At 45.3% G+C, this 15,016-nt stretch overlaps 1 protein-coding gene across 1 annotated transcript in view; it reads right to left on the reverse strand.

The window, feature by feature from the left end:
• The window catches only part of FRMD4B (FERM domain containing 4B), a 167,981-nt gene that overhangs the window by 30,288 nt on the left and 122,677 nt on the right, over nt 1–15,016 (reverse strand). The window contains exon 12 of the mRNA XM_056851063.1: nt 3,272–3,348. Coding sequence (XP_056707041.1) covers nt 3,272–3,348 — 77 coding nt within the window. The remainder of the gene's footprint in view (nt 1–3,271; nt 3,349–15,016) is intronic.

Genomic DNA, 15,016 nt, shown 5'->3' on the forward strand with positions numbered 1-15,016 from the left:
TGTGTGTTAAGTGCCGTGAAGTCACTTCCGACTCATGGCGACCCTATGAATGAAAGTCACTGAAGTCACTTCCGACTCATGGCGACCCTATGAATGAAAGTCCTCCAAAATGTCCTATCTTTGTCCCATACATACTGTCTCATAAATCAGGAAAGACAAATTTCTATTTTATTTCTGAAATGACACATACACACCATATCACAGTAGTAGGTTTGCAACGTGAACTAGGACACCCCAAACCCGGCCAAGTGTACACCCCCACCCTGCTTGGGACCTGATCCTGTTGTTGGTATAGAAGACCTAATTAGAAGAAGAGTTGGTTTTTATATGCCAGTTTTCTCTACCACTTAAGGAAGAATCAAACCAGCTTATAATCATCTTCCCCTCCCCACAACAGACATCCTGTGAGGTAGGTGGGGATGAGAGAGCTGTGACTAGCCCAAGGTCAGACAGCTGGCTTCATGTGGAGGAGTGGGGAAACAAATCCAGTTCACCAGATTAGCCTCCACCGCTCATGTGGGGGAGTGGGGAATCAAAACTGGTTTTCCAGATTGGAGTCCACCACTCCAAACCACTGCTCTTAATCACTACACCACGCTGGCATTCCTGAGATGCTAAACTGATGCCTGGGTTCAGACTACCTACATGACTTGAATGGTCCCTTGGGTGGGTCGGGGGGAATATCTTATAGCTAGTAAACTAGCATGTAAGGGAAAAACTAGGTTAGAAACCTTCCCTGCTAACATGCCAGGTTCTATGCAGAGGGAGTTGTTTTTTTGTATGAAAGAGCATTCAGTCATCCGAGATTTCACCCGAAACAGTTTGAAGTGGCAGGGCAGAGATGTACAACCTTGGTGAGCATTCACCCTCTGTTACACCCAGACTTCCAAAGCTCTGAGTCATGTCTCCAGAACCTTCCTGATAAAGTTGTACCATATACTGCGTTAAACTAAAGGAAATTGTTGTCACTACCAAAGAGCAAGTGAAATACAGCATCTGGAGGTTTCACACTGCTGTTTCTGAGTTTGATCCAGTATCAAAGGAAAGAATGACCCCCACAGTGAGAGAACAGGGATGCCAGCCTCCAGGTGGGACCTCAGGATCCCCTGGAATTACAACTCATCTCTAGACTACAGAGATCAGTCCCCCCGGAGAAAATTGATGCTTTGGAGGATGGACTTTGTGGCGTTGTTCCCCACTAAGGTTCCCGTCTTCCCCAGGCTCCATCCCAAAATCCCCAGGAGTTTCCCAAACTGAATCTGGCCACCCTACACCCCATCTCCCACTGGTGGCCAGGAGGGACTTCATAGAATCCTAGAGTTGGAAGGGACCACCAGGGTCATCTAGTCCAACCCCCTGCACAATGCAGGAAATTCACAACTACCTCCCCCCAAATCCCCAGTAACCCCTACTCCACACCCAGAAGGTGACAAAACAAACAAACAAACCCTCCAGGATCCCTGGCCAATCTAGCCTGGAGGGAAAATTACTTCCTGACCCCAAAAGTGGCAATCGGCACTACCCTGGGCATGCAAAAAAGGGCCACGAGAGTCAAACACTGATGCAACCCTTCCTGCCCTCCCTCTCATGATCTGCCTAAGGTCACAGAATCAGCATTGCTGACAGATGGCCATCTAGCCTCTGCTTAAAAACCTCCAGGGAAGGAGAGCCCACCACCTCCCAGGGAAGCCTGTTCCATTGAAGAACCGCTCTAACTGTCAGAAAGTTCTTTCTAAAGTTTAGCCGGAAACTCTTTTGATTTAATTTCAATCCGTTGGTTCTGGTCCGACCTTCTGGCAACCCTATGAGAGAAGCCACTGTGAATTTATTCAGTTTTCATTTTGCCTTTCCTCCAAGAAGCTCAGAGAGCAAAGAAGGTTCTCTAGTCCTCAATTTTATCCTCAGAACGTCCCTGCGGGGTAGGTTATGCTGACCATCCTAAGGTCAAGCAGTGAACTTCATGGGAATTTGAACTGAGTCTACCCAGTTTTAATCTTTCTAAAATATTAAAATTAATAAAGTACTTAAAAAAACACTCTAGCTTGATTTTGGAGAGTTGAATCAATATTAAGAGAGGGTGGTCTGTTAGGCACATTGTGCCTATTTGGGTATGAGCTCTAGTACATACTTAACTATCTCCAGTTCATTTTTAGAGAATATTTGCAGGATGGTGCTCCGAATTCTCATAACATTTTTTCAGGCAGTTTTTCCGCAACAACCTATGTCAAAGGTAGTCTTATTTATTTTTTAAATAAACCTAGTCTAAACAGCTCCACTTGGTGAGGCAATAGAAAATATATCTGTAAAAACATTTTGCAGAACAAGATACAATCCACATACAATCCTTTAGTCTTACTGCAGACATAAATAATGAATGGTGCTGTGTTTTCGGCCTAGCACTCATTGCTGGGAACTATTAAAATAAGGTAAGGTAAAGGTCCCCTGTGCAAGCACCGGGTCATTCCTGACCCATGGGGTGACGTCACATCCTGACGTTTCCAAGGCAGACTTTGGTTACGGGGTGGTTTGCCAGTGCCTTCCCCAGTCATCTTCCCTTTACCCCCAGCAAGCTGGGTCCTCATTTTACCGACCTCGGAAGGCTGGAAGGCTGAGTCAACCTTGAGCCTGAAACTGACTTCTGTCGAGATCGAACTCAGGTCGTGAGCAGAGCTTTTGACTGCAGTACTGCAGCTTAACACTCTGCACCACTGGGCTCCTTGTGAATGTACATAGATATCAGTAAAGTTATAGCCTGTTTTCTTGAACAACTACAACATTTTAAAGGATGGAAGGCTGAGTCAACCTTGAGCCGGCTACCTGAAACCAACTTCAGTCGGGATCGAACTCAGGTCGTGAGCAGAGCTTTTGACTGCAGTTCTGCCTCTGACCACTCTGCGCCACGGGGCTCCTAACTATTAACATAGCATGTTCAATTAGAAGAAGATTTGTTTTTTATATGCTGACTTTCTCTACCTTTTAAGAAGAATCAAACTGGCTTACAATCACCTTCCCTTCCCATCCCCACAACAGACATCTTATGAGGTAGGTGGGGCTGAGAGAGTTTAGGTGTAGGAGTGAGGAAACCAACCCGGTCCACCAGATTAGCGTCTGCCACTCATGTGGAAGAGTGGGGAATCAAACCCGGTCCTCCAGATTAGAGTCCACCGCTCCTAACCACTACACCACGCTGGCTCCCCATAAATACATTTGACCTGCACTGGACTAGCTGTGACACGGATATACAAATTTGGACAAAGCAGCAACTGCTTACCTTCGAGGGTCATGAACTTCCACGGCAAATTTCTTCTCACGGAAGTAGAGATTCTCTAGTTGTTTCCATTGAAATAACTGGAAGAGGGAGAAAGCAAAACAGGAAAGGCCATTTATGTAAGAACCAGTTTCTCTCCCTACCCTGCTCCATAATTAATAACTTTTCTGAGCTCTGAGCTGAGAGAAGCTCAAGTGATGTCGGAAGATTAATTGTGCAGAAGGTCGAAAGCCTTAATTACTCGTAAGATGAAAGGCCCACATGGTGAACATACATTGGTTGTCATAAAAGCACACTGCAAACTGTGTGCTGCACCTGCATTTTGGCCTTCAGATGGCTGAATCTTCTTCCTCTCCTAGTCCTCCCCCAACCAAGAACTCATATCGTATCTGTGCCATACAAACCTGGCTATTTTAGGGAAGATTGTGTCATTTTGATCCAAAACAAACACAAACAGCAACAGAAAGATGCTTCTTTCTCCATAACCTTTGCTTTTCAATAAGCTGTGGGTCAGCCAAAAACCCAATGTGTATTTTACCTTGGCGACAATGTATCCTCCAAGAAAGGTCTATAAGAAAGGACTAGGGGAGGGTTCACTGTTTAGTGAGCCAAAATACTAAGAGATATATAGATCCAATAACAACAGCTGAAGAGACTCGTTTTTTACTACCTAATTTCATGGGCACTGTATAAGTAGGGTTGCCAACCTCCAGGTACTAGCTGGAGATCTCTGGCTATTACAACTGATCTCCACCCAACAGAGATAAGTTCCCCTGGAGAAAATGGCCACTTTGGCAACTGCACTCTGTGGTATTGAAGTCTCTCCCTTCCCCAAACCCTGCCCTCCTCAGGCTCCGCCCCCAAAATCTCCAGGTATTTCCCAACCCAGAGCTGGCAACACTATGTATAAGAAAGGTGGTGACGCAGTTGCTTGACCCCCTCAAGAGTGCTGCCTCAAGCAGGTCTCTGGAGAAACGGTATATAAATTTATGATAAAAGGCACAAAAACATTGACGCTGCAGGCAAGCTATACTGGCTGCAAGCTAGTGTACAGTTACAAATATTGTATATGTGTATGATTGTTATGATCAATGGGATTGTATTCACTGCTCCTGTTGGCTTTTTCTTGCTTCGGCCCTGGTACACAACTGCCAGGAACTACTAAACATTTCAGCGGTGGGGATCTTCTTCCGGCTACTGGACCATTTAATGTACTCCCTATTACCCCTGTCCATATCTCTGATGAGTAATTTGTACATCTGTCAAGTCCTTTCACAATCCTCCCCCACTTGAAGCAATAAAACGGTGCCTATTTCCTGGTACACAGGTGCTAGGTTGGCCAGGACCTGCCCAACTACACAGGCATTCCAAGCAGTTGCTTGGGGCAGCAAGTTTGGGACTTATGAATTTATTTTAATGCTCAATTTAAGATATCGACCAGGCAATCAGCGACACGGCGCGGAAGGCAATTTTCATCCAGAGTCAAAAATAGAGATAAAAGAACACCCTTCCCATCACACAGGAACACAGAGCAACTCAACAGTCACAAAAAGGTAACCCATCTTAAACAGACCCTGTAAAAAGCCTTTCATGCATGTACAGAATAACTGTTTTAAATGCATGCATTTAGACTCTGTTACTGTGAATAAACATTAGTCTTCTTTGCAGTAGGATGATATGTACTTGCCTAATATATATATTTAAAAACCAACAACTGTAGATCAATGTGTTAGATGCAGCCAACTTTTTTTTTTTGCTCAACTTTGGCCAATTGCCATCTTATTACAACCCCCATTCTTCATGGATTATGTCCAGGTGGGTCACTTGATCCCCTTTTTGGTGGTCAAAGGGGACTCCCCCTCCCTTTTGCATAGAAAAACTGGAAGGATCCAACACAATATAATTAAGATGACTGGCTAGTAGGGTTGCCAGGTCCCTCTTAGCAACAGGCGGGAGATTTTGAGGGCGGAGCCTGAAGAGGGCGGGGTTTGGGGAGGGGAGGGACTTCAATGCCATAGAGTTCAATTGCCAAAGCGGCCATTTTTCTCCAGGTGATCTGATCTCTATCGGCTGGAGATCAGTTGAATTAGCACAAGATATCCTGCTACTACCTGGCAGTTGGCAACCCTACTGGCTAGGTTTTTGCAAACCTCAAACTTTAAGCCTCAATTAAATGGCAATGAACTCCAGGCTCAAAGCTCTCGTATACAATTTTGCTAGTCTGAAAGATACATATATATAGACAGAATGGAGCGGGTGTAGAGGAGAGTGAGGGGGATGATCAGGGGCCTGGAGACCAAGCCCTTTGAGGAAAGGCTGAGAATGTTTCGTTTGGAGAAGAGGAGGTTAAGGGTGGAGGGGACATGATTGCTCTCTTTCAGTATTTGAAGGCCTGTCCATTAGAGGAGGGCAGGGAGCTGTTCTTGTTGGCAGAAGAGGATAGGACTCACAATAATGGGTTTAATTTACAGGCAGAAAGGTACCAGCTGGATACTGGGGGGGGGGGGGCTGGAATCTATAGTAAGAGTTGTTCAACAGTGGAATCAGCTACCTAGGGAGGTGGTGAGCTCCCCCTCACTGGTAGTTTCAAGCTGGATAAACACTTGTCAGAGATACTGTAGGCTGATCCCTCATTGAGCAGGGGGTTGGACTAGATGGCCTGTGTGGCCCCTTACAACTATTATTCTATGATTCTATATATACATGTGTGTGTTTGTGTGTATTTTTTGCTTGAAATTTTAAATCCAGTATTTTACACAATAATAAAATAAAATGAGTTCTGTACTAACATTTCAATCTAAGAGGTGCGGTGAAAAGCAAACTTACTTGGGAGTGGGACAGCTTAATGTCTGGGCTGGGTCCAATAGCACGGAAGGGTGAAGCTAGTAGCCAAAAGAATGCAGAACTACTGCATACAGTTTGTGACCCACATTTGGGCAACACACTGTACTTGTGGCAAACTTCGGAACCAGGATGCCAAATGACTCATCCATGGACTTGAGGACCATGGGAAAGATGGCAATTGTCAGTATAAGTATCATGTACTGTATGTACAGTGAACATGTATACAAGGAGAGCAGGATTGCTACTGCTGGCCCCAGCCCCTTTCAGAAAACATAACTTTCTAAAAATCCTACATGTGCAGGGGAAGGTTTTGTTGCTGTAGAGCACATGATTTGAGGAGGAGGAGGAGAAGAAGTAGAAGGAGAAGAAGAACAGTTGGCTTTTATACTCTGCTTTTCTCTACTTTTAACGAGTCTCAAAGCAGTTTACAATCACCTTCCCTTGTGAGGTGGGTGGAGCTGAGAGAGTTCTGAGAGAACTGTGACTGGCCCAAGGTCCCCCAGCTGGCTTCAGGTGGAGGAGCGGGGAATCGAACATGGTTCTCCAGATTAGAGTCCACCGGTCTTAACCACGACACCCTGCAGATTAGAGTTTGTCACTCTTAACCGCTACACCACGCTGGCTCTCCACACCACCAGGTTAAATGATCTCAGGTTGGAACAGACCTCACTCCTTCTGAGACCATGGAAAACCTCTGCCAGAATGCTGAACTGGATGGATCGGTCAGTATAAGGCAAATGAATTCACATGTGTACAAAATGTGTCTGTGTAGGTTCTACAGGTGCAGTGAAGGACTCTCATCCCAGTCTCCTGACTGGGTATACAAAATATTAGCGGGTAATTTATATGCACACAGGTTTTCCAGAAAGTTATACTAAACACATATAGTGTGCAGGGTTTCAGCCAGCTTTGTTCCCTAGTGATTTCACCATAGACACTTAGAGAATCCTCTCTCCCGGAACAAGTTTATCAACTTTCAGAGTCAGAAACATATAAACTGAAAAGAAATGCTTAATTTTGGAAGATATTCTCGCTTATAAAGAACAACTTTCTTACTTAAGTAATAACTTCCTTAAGTTACCCCTTTCCCCCTTAAGCAACCTGCCATGCTAATCATTGCAATTATAGGGAGATTTGCAAGATAATCATCTGGAAAAACCCACCAATCCTTGGTGTGCAGAGGCAGGAGGGAAGAACCCTAAACTTCACTTGTATTGCCAACTGAGTCTGTGAAAATAATATTGCTGAAGTTACCTTTGAGCGAGATCGGTGGCCAGTGTTGGTAGACGCGGTTCTGCAAAAAGCAGTTCCGCAGGATAGTTTTCCATGAGAACAGGAAGTAAAGTGGAAGCAGAAGCACAGGGGATGAGGTTAAAGTGCGAATAATAGGAGAGCGAGTACAGGCAAGATAGTGGAATGCCTTGGGACTGGAGAAGGAGGCAAGGGAAAAACCTGGATGAGCACAGCAACAGACATGTGTCTGCCAAATATGTGTACCTACACCATTAACAAATCATGATCTGCCACAGTTTTATCCTGTCATTCCTCCATGGAACACAGGGCAGTAGCTGTAGTTCTCTTCGCCTCTATTTCAGCCTCACAACAACCCTGCGCATGAGAAAGTGATCAGTGCAAGATCACCGTGAGCTTCTTGGCGGTGGGGGGGGGGATTTGAATCTGGGTCCCCCAAGTCCTTGACCAGCAATCTAGGCATCACACCACACTATATTGAACTGGCTCCTCCTATGCTTGGCAATCCAGGAGTAGCCATGTCGCAATATATTGGTTAATCGTTTAGGTGCCACACTGGACTGCCCGGTCTGGGTTGGGAAATACCTGGAGATTTTGGTGGTGGAGCCTGAGGAGGGCAGGGTTTGTGGAGGGGAGGGACGTCAATGCCATAGAGTCCAGTTGCCCAAGCAGCCATTTTCTCTATCGGCTGGAAATCAGTTGTAATAGCAGGAGATCTCCAGCCAGCACCTGGAGGTTGGCAACCCTAGTGCCACAAGATGCTTAGTTATTTCGGCCTCAGCAAGCTAACAGGGGTCTCCTTTGGAAACCATGTCAACCTGCCCAAAGCTGCCCCCCCCCCCGGCTTTGGGACTTGCTCCTTAGATGATGCTCCTTAGCAAGCACCTGTGCAAAACAAAAGACAAGACCTTTCTGCAGTTGCCTCTGAAGGAGAGGCCTAGTCAACAGGGAAAATTAGTTACGAAACACTTTGCTGCTTTGGTTGATGTAAGGGGATAAGAAGACTCCTTCAGGTCTAGTGTTACAGTAAGGACGTTTTCACCCTAAAACACAGGACAGCAACTGCAAAAGGGAAATGAAACAGGATTCCTTCGGCACCTTAAAGATGAACAAAATGAACTGCAGCATAAGCTTTCACTTCATCAGATAACAATGGAGTACAAAGGGGAAAACTTCAATACAGTTTTCAAAGAGCCGCTGCTCTCCTGTTGAATTATTGTCCTTCCATATCCCACATCCGGCACATAATTAGGTACTGGAAGTAAACTCCATTGCTGCAACTTACTTTTAAGCAAATATCCTTTGGGTCACAGCCCTACAACTCGATTCCGGACATTTGTTTGAGAGTACCCAGTAAGTGTGCAAAAGGAACTCTTGGAAGTAAGCCAAGCCTTGCTGTATTCCCTCGCTCCAACCTTATGCCTACTTTATGCACAAGACCACAACCGTATGCACGTGTACTTAAGAGTAAGCACAATTAAAACACAGTGGAAATAATCTGCAACTAAAGATTCCTTTCAATAATTTAAGTGCTTATTGTATGTTGTGGTTTCTCAGAAAATATCAATGCCTCCAAAAAGGTCTTGCTCAGACTTCAGATTCTTCACATGAAACACTGGGATATAACATTTTTAAGCATATACCACTACGGTTGCTAAACAAAAACTCAGTACTCAGCAACCACAGCCTTGAAAGACATGAAGATTACACTTGTATTTTCAATGCACTTATCCCATGTCTTAAATAAAGCATAATCCTTCACATGTGTGCATGGGAGAGCCACAGAATTGCTCTTTTTACAAGCCTTTCATCTTCAGAAATCCTGCTAGATCCAAACTGTGCCTGTAGCCAAAATGTACTTTACGATTGTTATTTGATTCTTCTGCACTAAAAAGTACTGCAAATTGTAATGAGTGGGGCTGTAAAAAATACCCTGTTTATGGTTTCCTGGAATGTTTTAAAGACCCTTATGGCTGAGAAATCCAGTTATCTTTCCATGAAAAGAAAATATGACATTCTCAAAATAGCTTGTTAAATTTTTATCAGCAACCAATTGTTACAGAAAAGAAATTTCACCAAGGGAGAAAACAGGGAAGACATGTATCAATTAAGTTTTTAAAGCCTTTTGACCTGTAGGATCAACCACCAGACAAAAACTATATGCTAGTTAACATCCCAATTTAAAATGTGTTATCAGGTATCAGAAGGGCTGATTTCAACTGAACTGTGCCCCTAATACAGACAAGTCCTCTTTCCCCTTTATCTCTTGGGAGGAAAAACACCACCACCACAACATTTTTGCTGCACTAACACTTCATTTGTGGCAGTGAGGCAAGGGAACACCCAGACACAATGTCTTCTTTGCTTACCTGTTTGGTATCGGCTCTTTGTGGAAGTTCCTTTTTCAATTCCGTCCGTCAATCCAAAAAGTTTCAAAAGCGTCGATCGGTGCTGGTTGGGTTTCCCACAAAACTGTACATGGTAATCCGTTCCTTCTCCCAAGCCCTTTCCCCCTGGCACCCAGGAGAATTTCCTGGCTCGACTCCGCTGCCTGACTTTCAGACACTTAGGTGTAACTCCGGTTTCGCAGGCAGCCTCCCTCTGCTGACACGCTGCTGACATCACCACATTATCAGACAGGGCTGCCTCCCGATTCCACGCTCTCTCCTCCACAGCCCACAGATAAAGAACAAGGGAGGGGGGAGGAGAGAGAGAAGGAAAAACCAAAGGGCATCTCACAGGAGAAAGGTTGCGCTTCCAGCCAGCAGAAGGGAGGGATCCCAGCTGCAGCTCTGGACAAGACGGAAAGCAGACCTGGCCACAAGATATAAAGAAATGCCGTCTTCCTCACTGCTCTGTTACGCTACCACAAAGCAACAGGTTCTACAGGAAGAGGTAGCTGCATTGCAGCTTCGCTTCCCTTGAGGCTTGGATAGCAGGTTTATTTAGCCAAAGACTTTGTGTGTGTGTGTTCAAAAGCGCCAGAAAGAGAGAAGGAGGAGGAGGAGGTCTTGGCGAAACAAGATCTCTTGAAAGCATAAACTCCCTTCCCTCACTGCTTTATCCCTCTGACTAATAATGACTCCTGCCGTGCCTCCCCCTTCTTTATCACCTCCTTGGAATTTTTAATTCACGGTGCCATATGCGCAATGCTCCTTGCATACCTGACGGCTGTGGGAAATGCAAAAAGTACAGATAAGAAGAGACAACCTGTTCTACCAGAAGTCTGCGAGGCAGGTGGGGGATTTTGGCGCAGGGACAAGGCAGGCTCCTTTCACCTCAGTGATCCCTCATGGTTCACCACTGGAAACGGCCTGCACAATCTCCCTAGGCGGATTTGAATACAATGCTGAGAAGCACCCAAGCAGGAACAATTTGTAAGATTGACAATAACTCTGTGGGAATTTGTAATATATAATATGTCCCTTCGATCAGCCTCTGTACCAGAGGACTGGAGAATGGCCAATGTAACACCCATTTATAAAAAAGGTTCCAGGGGGGACCCAGGAAATTACAGGCCAGTTAGCTTAACGTCTGTTCCGGGTAAATTAGTGGAAAGCATTATTAAAGATAAAATTGTCAAGCATATAGAAGGGCAAGGTCTGCTGGGCAAAACCCAACAAGGCTTCTGTAAGGGTAGGTCCTGTCTCACTAACCTATTAGAGTTTTTTGATAGCGTCAATAAGCATGTGGACAGGAATGAGCCTGTGGATATTATGTATTTGGATTTCCAAAAAGCTTTTGACAAAGTCCCCCACCAAAGACTGCTAAGCAAACTTCATAGTCACGGGATAAGAGGACAAGTCCTCTTATGGATTGAGAGCTGGCTGAAAAATAGGAAGCAGAGAGTAGGAATCAATGGTCAGTTCTCCCAATGGCGGGATGTGAGCAGTGGGGTGCCTCAGGGATCTGTGTTGGGACCGGTGCTTTTCAACCTGTTCATCAATGACCTGGAGTTGGGGTTAAACAGTGAAGTAGCCAAGTTTGCAGATGACACCAAATTATTTAGGGTGGTTAAAACAAAATCAGACTGTGAAGAGCTCCAGAAGGATCTCTGCATACTGGAAGAATGGGCATTAAAATGGCAAATGTAAGTGTAAAGTGATGCATATTGGGACAAAAAATCCCAACTTCACATATACACTGATGGGATCTGTGCTGGCAGCAACAGACCAAGAAAGGGATCTTGGGGTGATAGTGGATAGCTCAATGAAGATGTCAACCCAGTGTGCGGCTGATGTAAAAAAGGCAAATTCCATGCTGGCCATAATTAGACGAGGAATAGAGAATAAAACTGCTGATATCATACTGCCCTTGTACAAATCTATGGTGAGACCACACTTGAAATACTGTGTACAGTTTTGGTCACCACACCTAAAAAAGGATATTACAGAGCTTGAGAAGGTGCAGAAAAGAGCAACCAAAATGATTAGGGGACTAGAGCAACTGTCCTCTGGGGAGCGGTTAGGACGCTTAGGGCTGTTTAGCTTGGAAAGAAGGCGGCTAAGGGGAGACATAATAGAGGTCTATAAAATTATGCATGGTTTGGAGAGAGTGGACAGGGAGAAGTTTTCTCCCTCTCTCATAATACTAGAACACAGGGTGATCTGCTAAAGCTGGAGGGCGAGAGATTCAAAACAGATAAAAGGAAGTATTTTTTCACACAACACATAGTTAAATTGTGGAACTCCCTGCCCCAGGATGTGGTGATGGCTACCAACCTGGAGGGCTTTAAGAGGGGAGTGGACATATTCATGGAGGAGAGGGGTATTCATGGCTATTAGAATGGATACTAGTCATGCTGCATACCTATTCTCTCTAGTATCAGAGGAGCATGCCTATAATTTTGGGTGTGGTGGAACACAGGCAGGATGGTGCTGCTGCAGTCATCTTGTTTGTGGCTTCCTAGAGGCACCTGGTTGGCCACTGTGTGAACAGACTGCTGGACTTGATGGGCCTTGGTCTGATCCAGCAGGGTCTTTCTTATGTTCTTATGAATACATGAATGAAATGCAGCTCCAGGGCGCTGGAGGAGAGCTGGGCAATGGGGGTCAGTGTGTGTAGGAGACAGAACTCTTCCACCCTACAAGGAACGGCTGACACATTTGGGGCCATTGACTTTAGAAAAATAAAATAATAGCTGACTAATGGGAGGTGCAATAGAAGTTTATAAAATTATGAATGGGGGGGGGAAGTTAATACAATACAAGTTTTTTTCCTGTTGTGGGGAGGGGTGTCTGTTGTGGGGAGGGGAATGGAAGGTGATTGTAAGCTGGTTTCATTCCTTTTTAAGTGGTAGAGTAAGTTGGCATATAAAAACCAACTCTTCTTCTTTTTCTTCTCCTTCTCCTTCTCCTCTTCCTCCTCATTTGCCTTACACTTAAAGTTTTCTGGATAGGGACTGTGGTGCTGAGTTCTATTTAGGATCTGCAATTTGCAAGACCTGAGCAAGGCTGTCAAAGATAGGACATTTTGGAGGACATTGCTTCATAGGGTCGCCATGAGTCAGAAGCGACTTGACAGCACTTACACACATAATGCAGGCACTCTGACCTGAATGGCCCAGGCTAATCTGATCTCATCAGATCTGAGAAACTAAGCAGGGTTAGCCCTGGTTAGTGCTTGGATGGGAGACCACCAAGGAAGTCCAGGGTTGCTACACAGAGGCAGGCCACCTCTGAATGTCTCTTGCGTTGAACATCCTACAGGATCACCATAAGCCGGCTGTAACTTGACTGCTCTTTACAAGTACCTAATGCAGGCCTTAACTATATCAAGGATCAGAACTGGATAATATCCATGACAGTGGACAGCCAACCAGAATCAACTCTTTTGTGGATGAAGCAGAGCTTTCTCGGGGTGACACCTCATTTACGGAACTTCCTCCCCAAGGCAGCGCACCTACTCTTTGCAGTTGTAGACCCGAGGTGAAGAAATACTTTTTTTCTCTCAGGCATAATTAGCCTCCCTCCCCCCTCAAGACCTTTTCTCTCATTAACCTGGCTTTTAGCTCTGCTGCTTTAACACAAACAGTGCAATCCTAAGCAGAGTTACACACTTCTATGTTAACTGACGTCAATGAGGCTTAGAAGGGTGTAACTCTCCTTAGGGTGGCACTGCTAACCACTGTCTAATCTCCCTTCTTGGCTTTAAAGCCATGTTGACCAGCAACCATCATCACATACTGTGGAAAATTCTGACTTGTGTGACACAGTTCTTCTTATCTGAGTTGAACCTGCTTTCCATCCATTTCACCAAGCGACCCCAAGTTCTAATATTACGAGACAGGGAGAAAAACCCTTCTTTCTCCAAATAATTTATAACGTTATAAATATCTACGATGTGCCTTCTTTTCTGAAAAAACAAAAAGCAACAGCAACAACAAGAAAGAAAGAGGGCAATTTATCCTCAGGGGAAAAAAATCTCTTTCCCTGGGATTGCTCCCACAATTTTTACTTATCATTCTCGGACACCTTGAAAAACTATCAGAGTTGTAGCTGTGGATCAGGCATTGGCAAATCTTGAGGCTTTACTATTGCTGGCAGAGGGGGGACGGACGACCTGCATGCTTAAGGGAACAAAAGACAGAAGGAAAGTGTGCTAATGGAAAGCTCTTGGATCAATAGCTTTGGAAAGTGCAGCTCTCCCATCAGAACGCTGTGCGCTTGCCAGGAAAGATTCCTTTCTAGTTACACCGTCAGTTCACCAGGGGGTCTCTCCTCTCCCGGCTTCTCCGTTTCGCCCTGGGCTCACTGCACATAGTGCAGCGCTAAGAAGCGAGCTCGGAAAGCGGCCACCAGAAGCCTCAGCAATGTGTCCTACCGAGCAGGTTCGCATGGATGTGATACGGACAACATCCTGTTGCCATCTTTCTGTGCGACTTGAAAAGCTGATACTCCACAGCCAGCAAAACATTGAGGGACTTTATCTGGAAGTCATAATGTGAAGCGCGCCCAGCTGAACATACACGTCTGCTGTGTACACAAGCAATGGCTTCAGTGCAGCCGCTTATCAGTGTGGGTATCTGTGTAAACCTTCTAGGTCCACAAGCACAGCAGGGAAAGGGAGTGCTTGTAAATTCAGGTGGAGGAATTTGGACGAGCAGACAGAGCAAGAGGCTGGAATTCCGGTGCAGCCACAGACAAAGGGCTGCACATGACGAAATCACAATTGCGTGTTGGTTAACAAAGAGTGAGGAGCTGTACCCATCTCCTCTATCATTTCATGCATTTGTCACAGTCGGTCTGACATTAGTTGCGTGCATGTCATGTGCCAAACATCCCTAACTAGGCTGACATAGGCCTGACACCGTCTCTCCACCTGGCAGCCCAATAGTACAGACTGGCTTTCGATGAAGCAGCACTAAATAGCACCTTGTGTGGCTGCGAGTACAATGCCTGACTAAGAAGGGAAAGCCATCCAGCTCATTTCTGCTATTTTGTACATTTGTACACCACCCTTCCTCCAGTGAGCTCAGGGTGGCATGCATGGTTCTCTCCCCCACTCCTTTTTATCCTCACAGAAGCACATCTGCAGTACTAATAAAATAGCCCTCGGTAGAAATCGCTTGAAACTGAACAAGCACATCTGTTTGCTACCAGCAAAGGCAGAGAGCGAGCACAGCAAGGACAACAGTGTGTCTTAAAGCCAGTC

This window comes from Euleptes europaea, chromosome 1 (genome assembly GCF_029931775.1).
Source record: "Euleptes europaea isolate rEulEur1 chromosome 1, rEulEur1.hap1, whole genome shotgun sequence".
NCBI lineage: Eukaryota > Metazoa > Chordata > Lepidosauria > Squamata > Sphaerodactylidae > Euleptes > Euleptes europaea.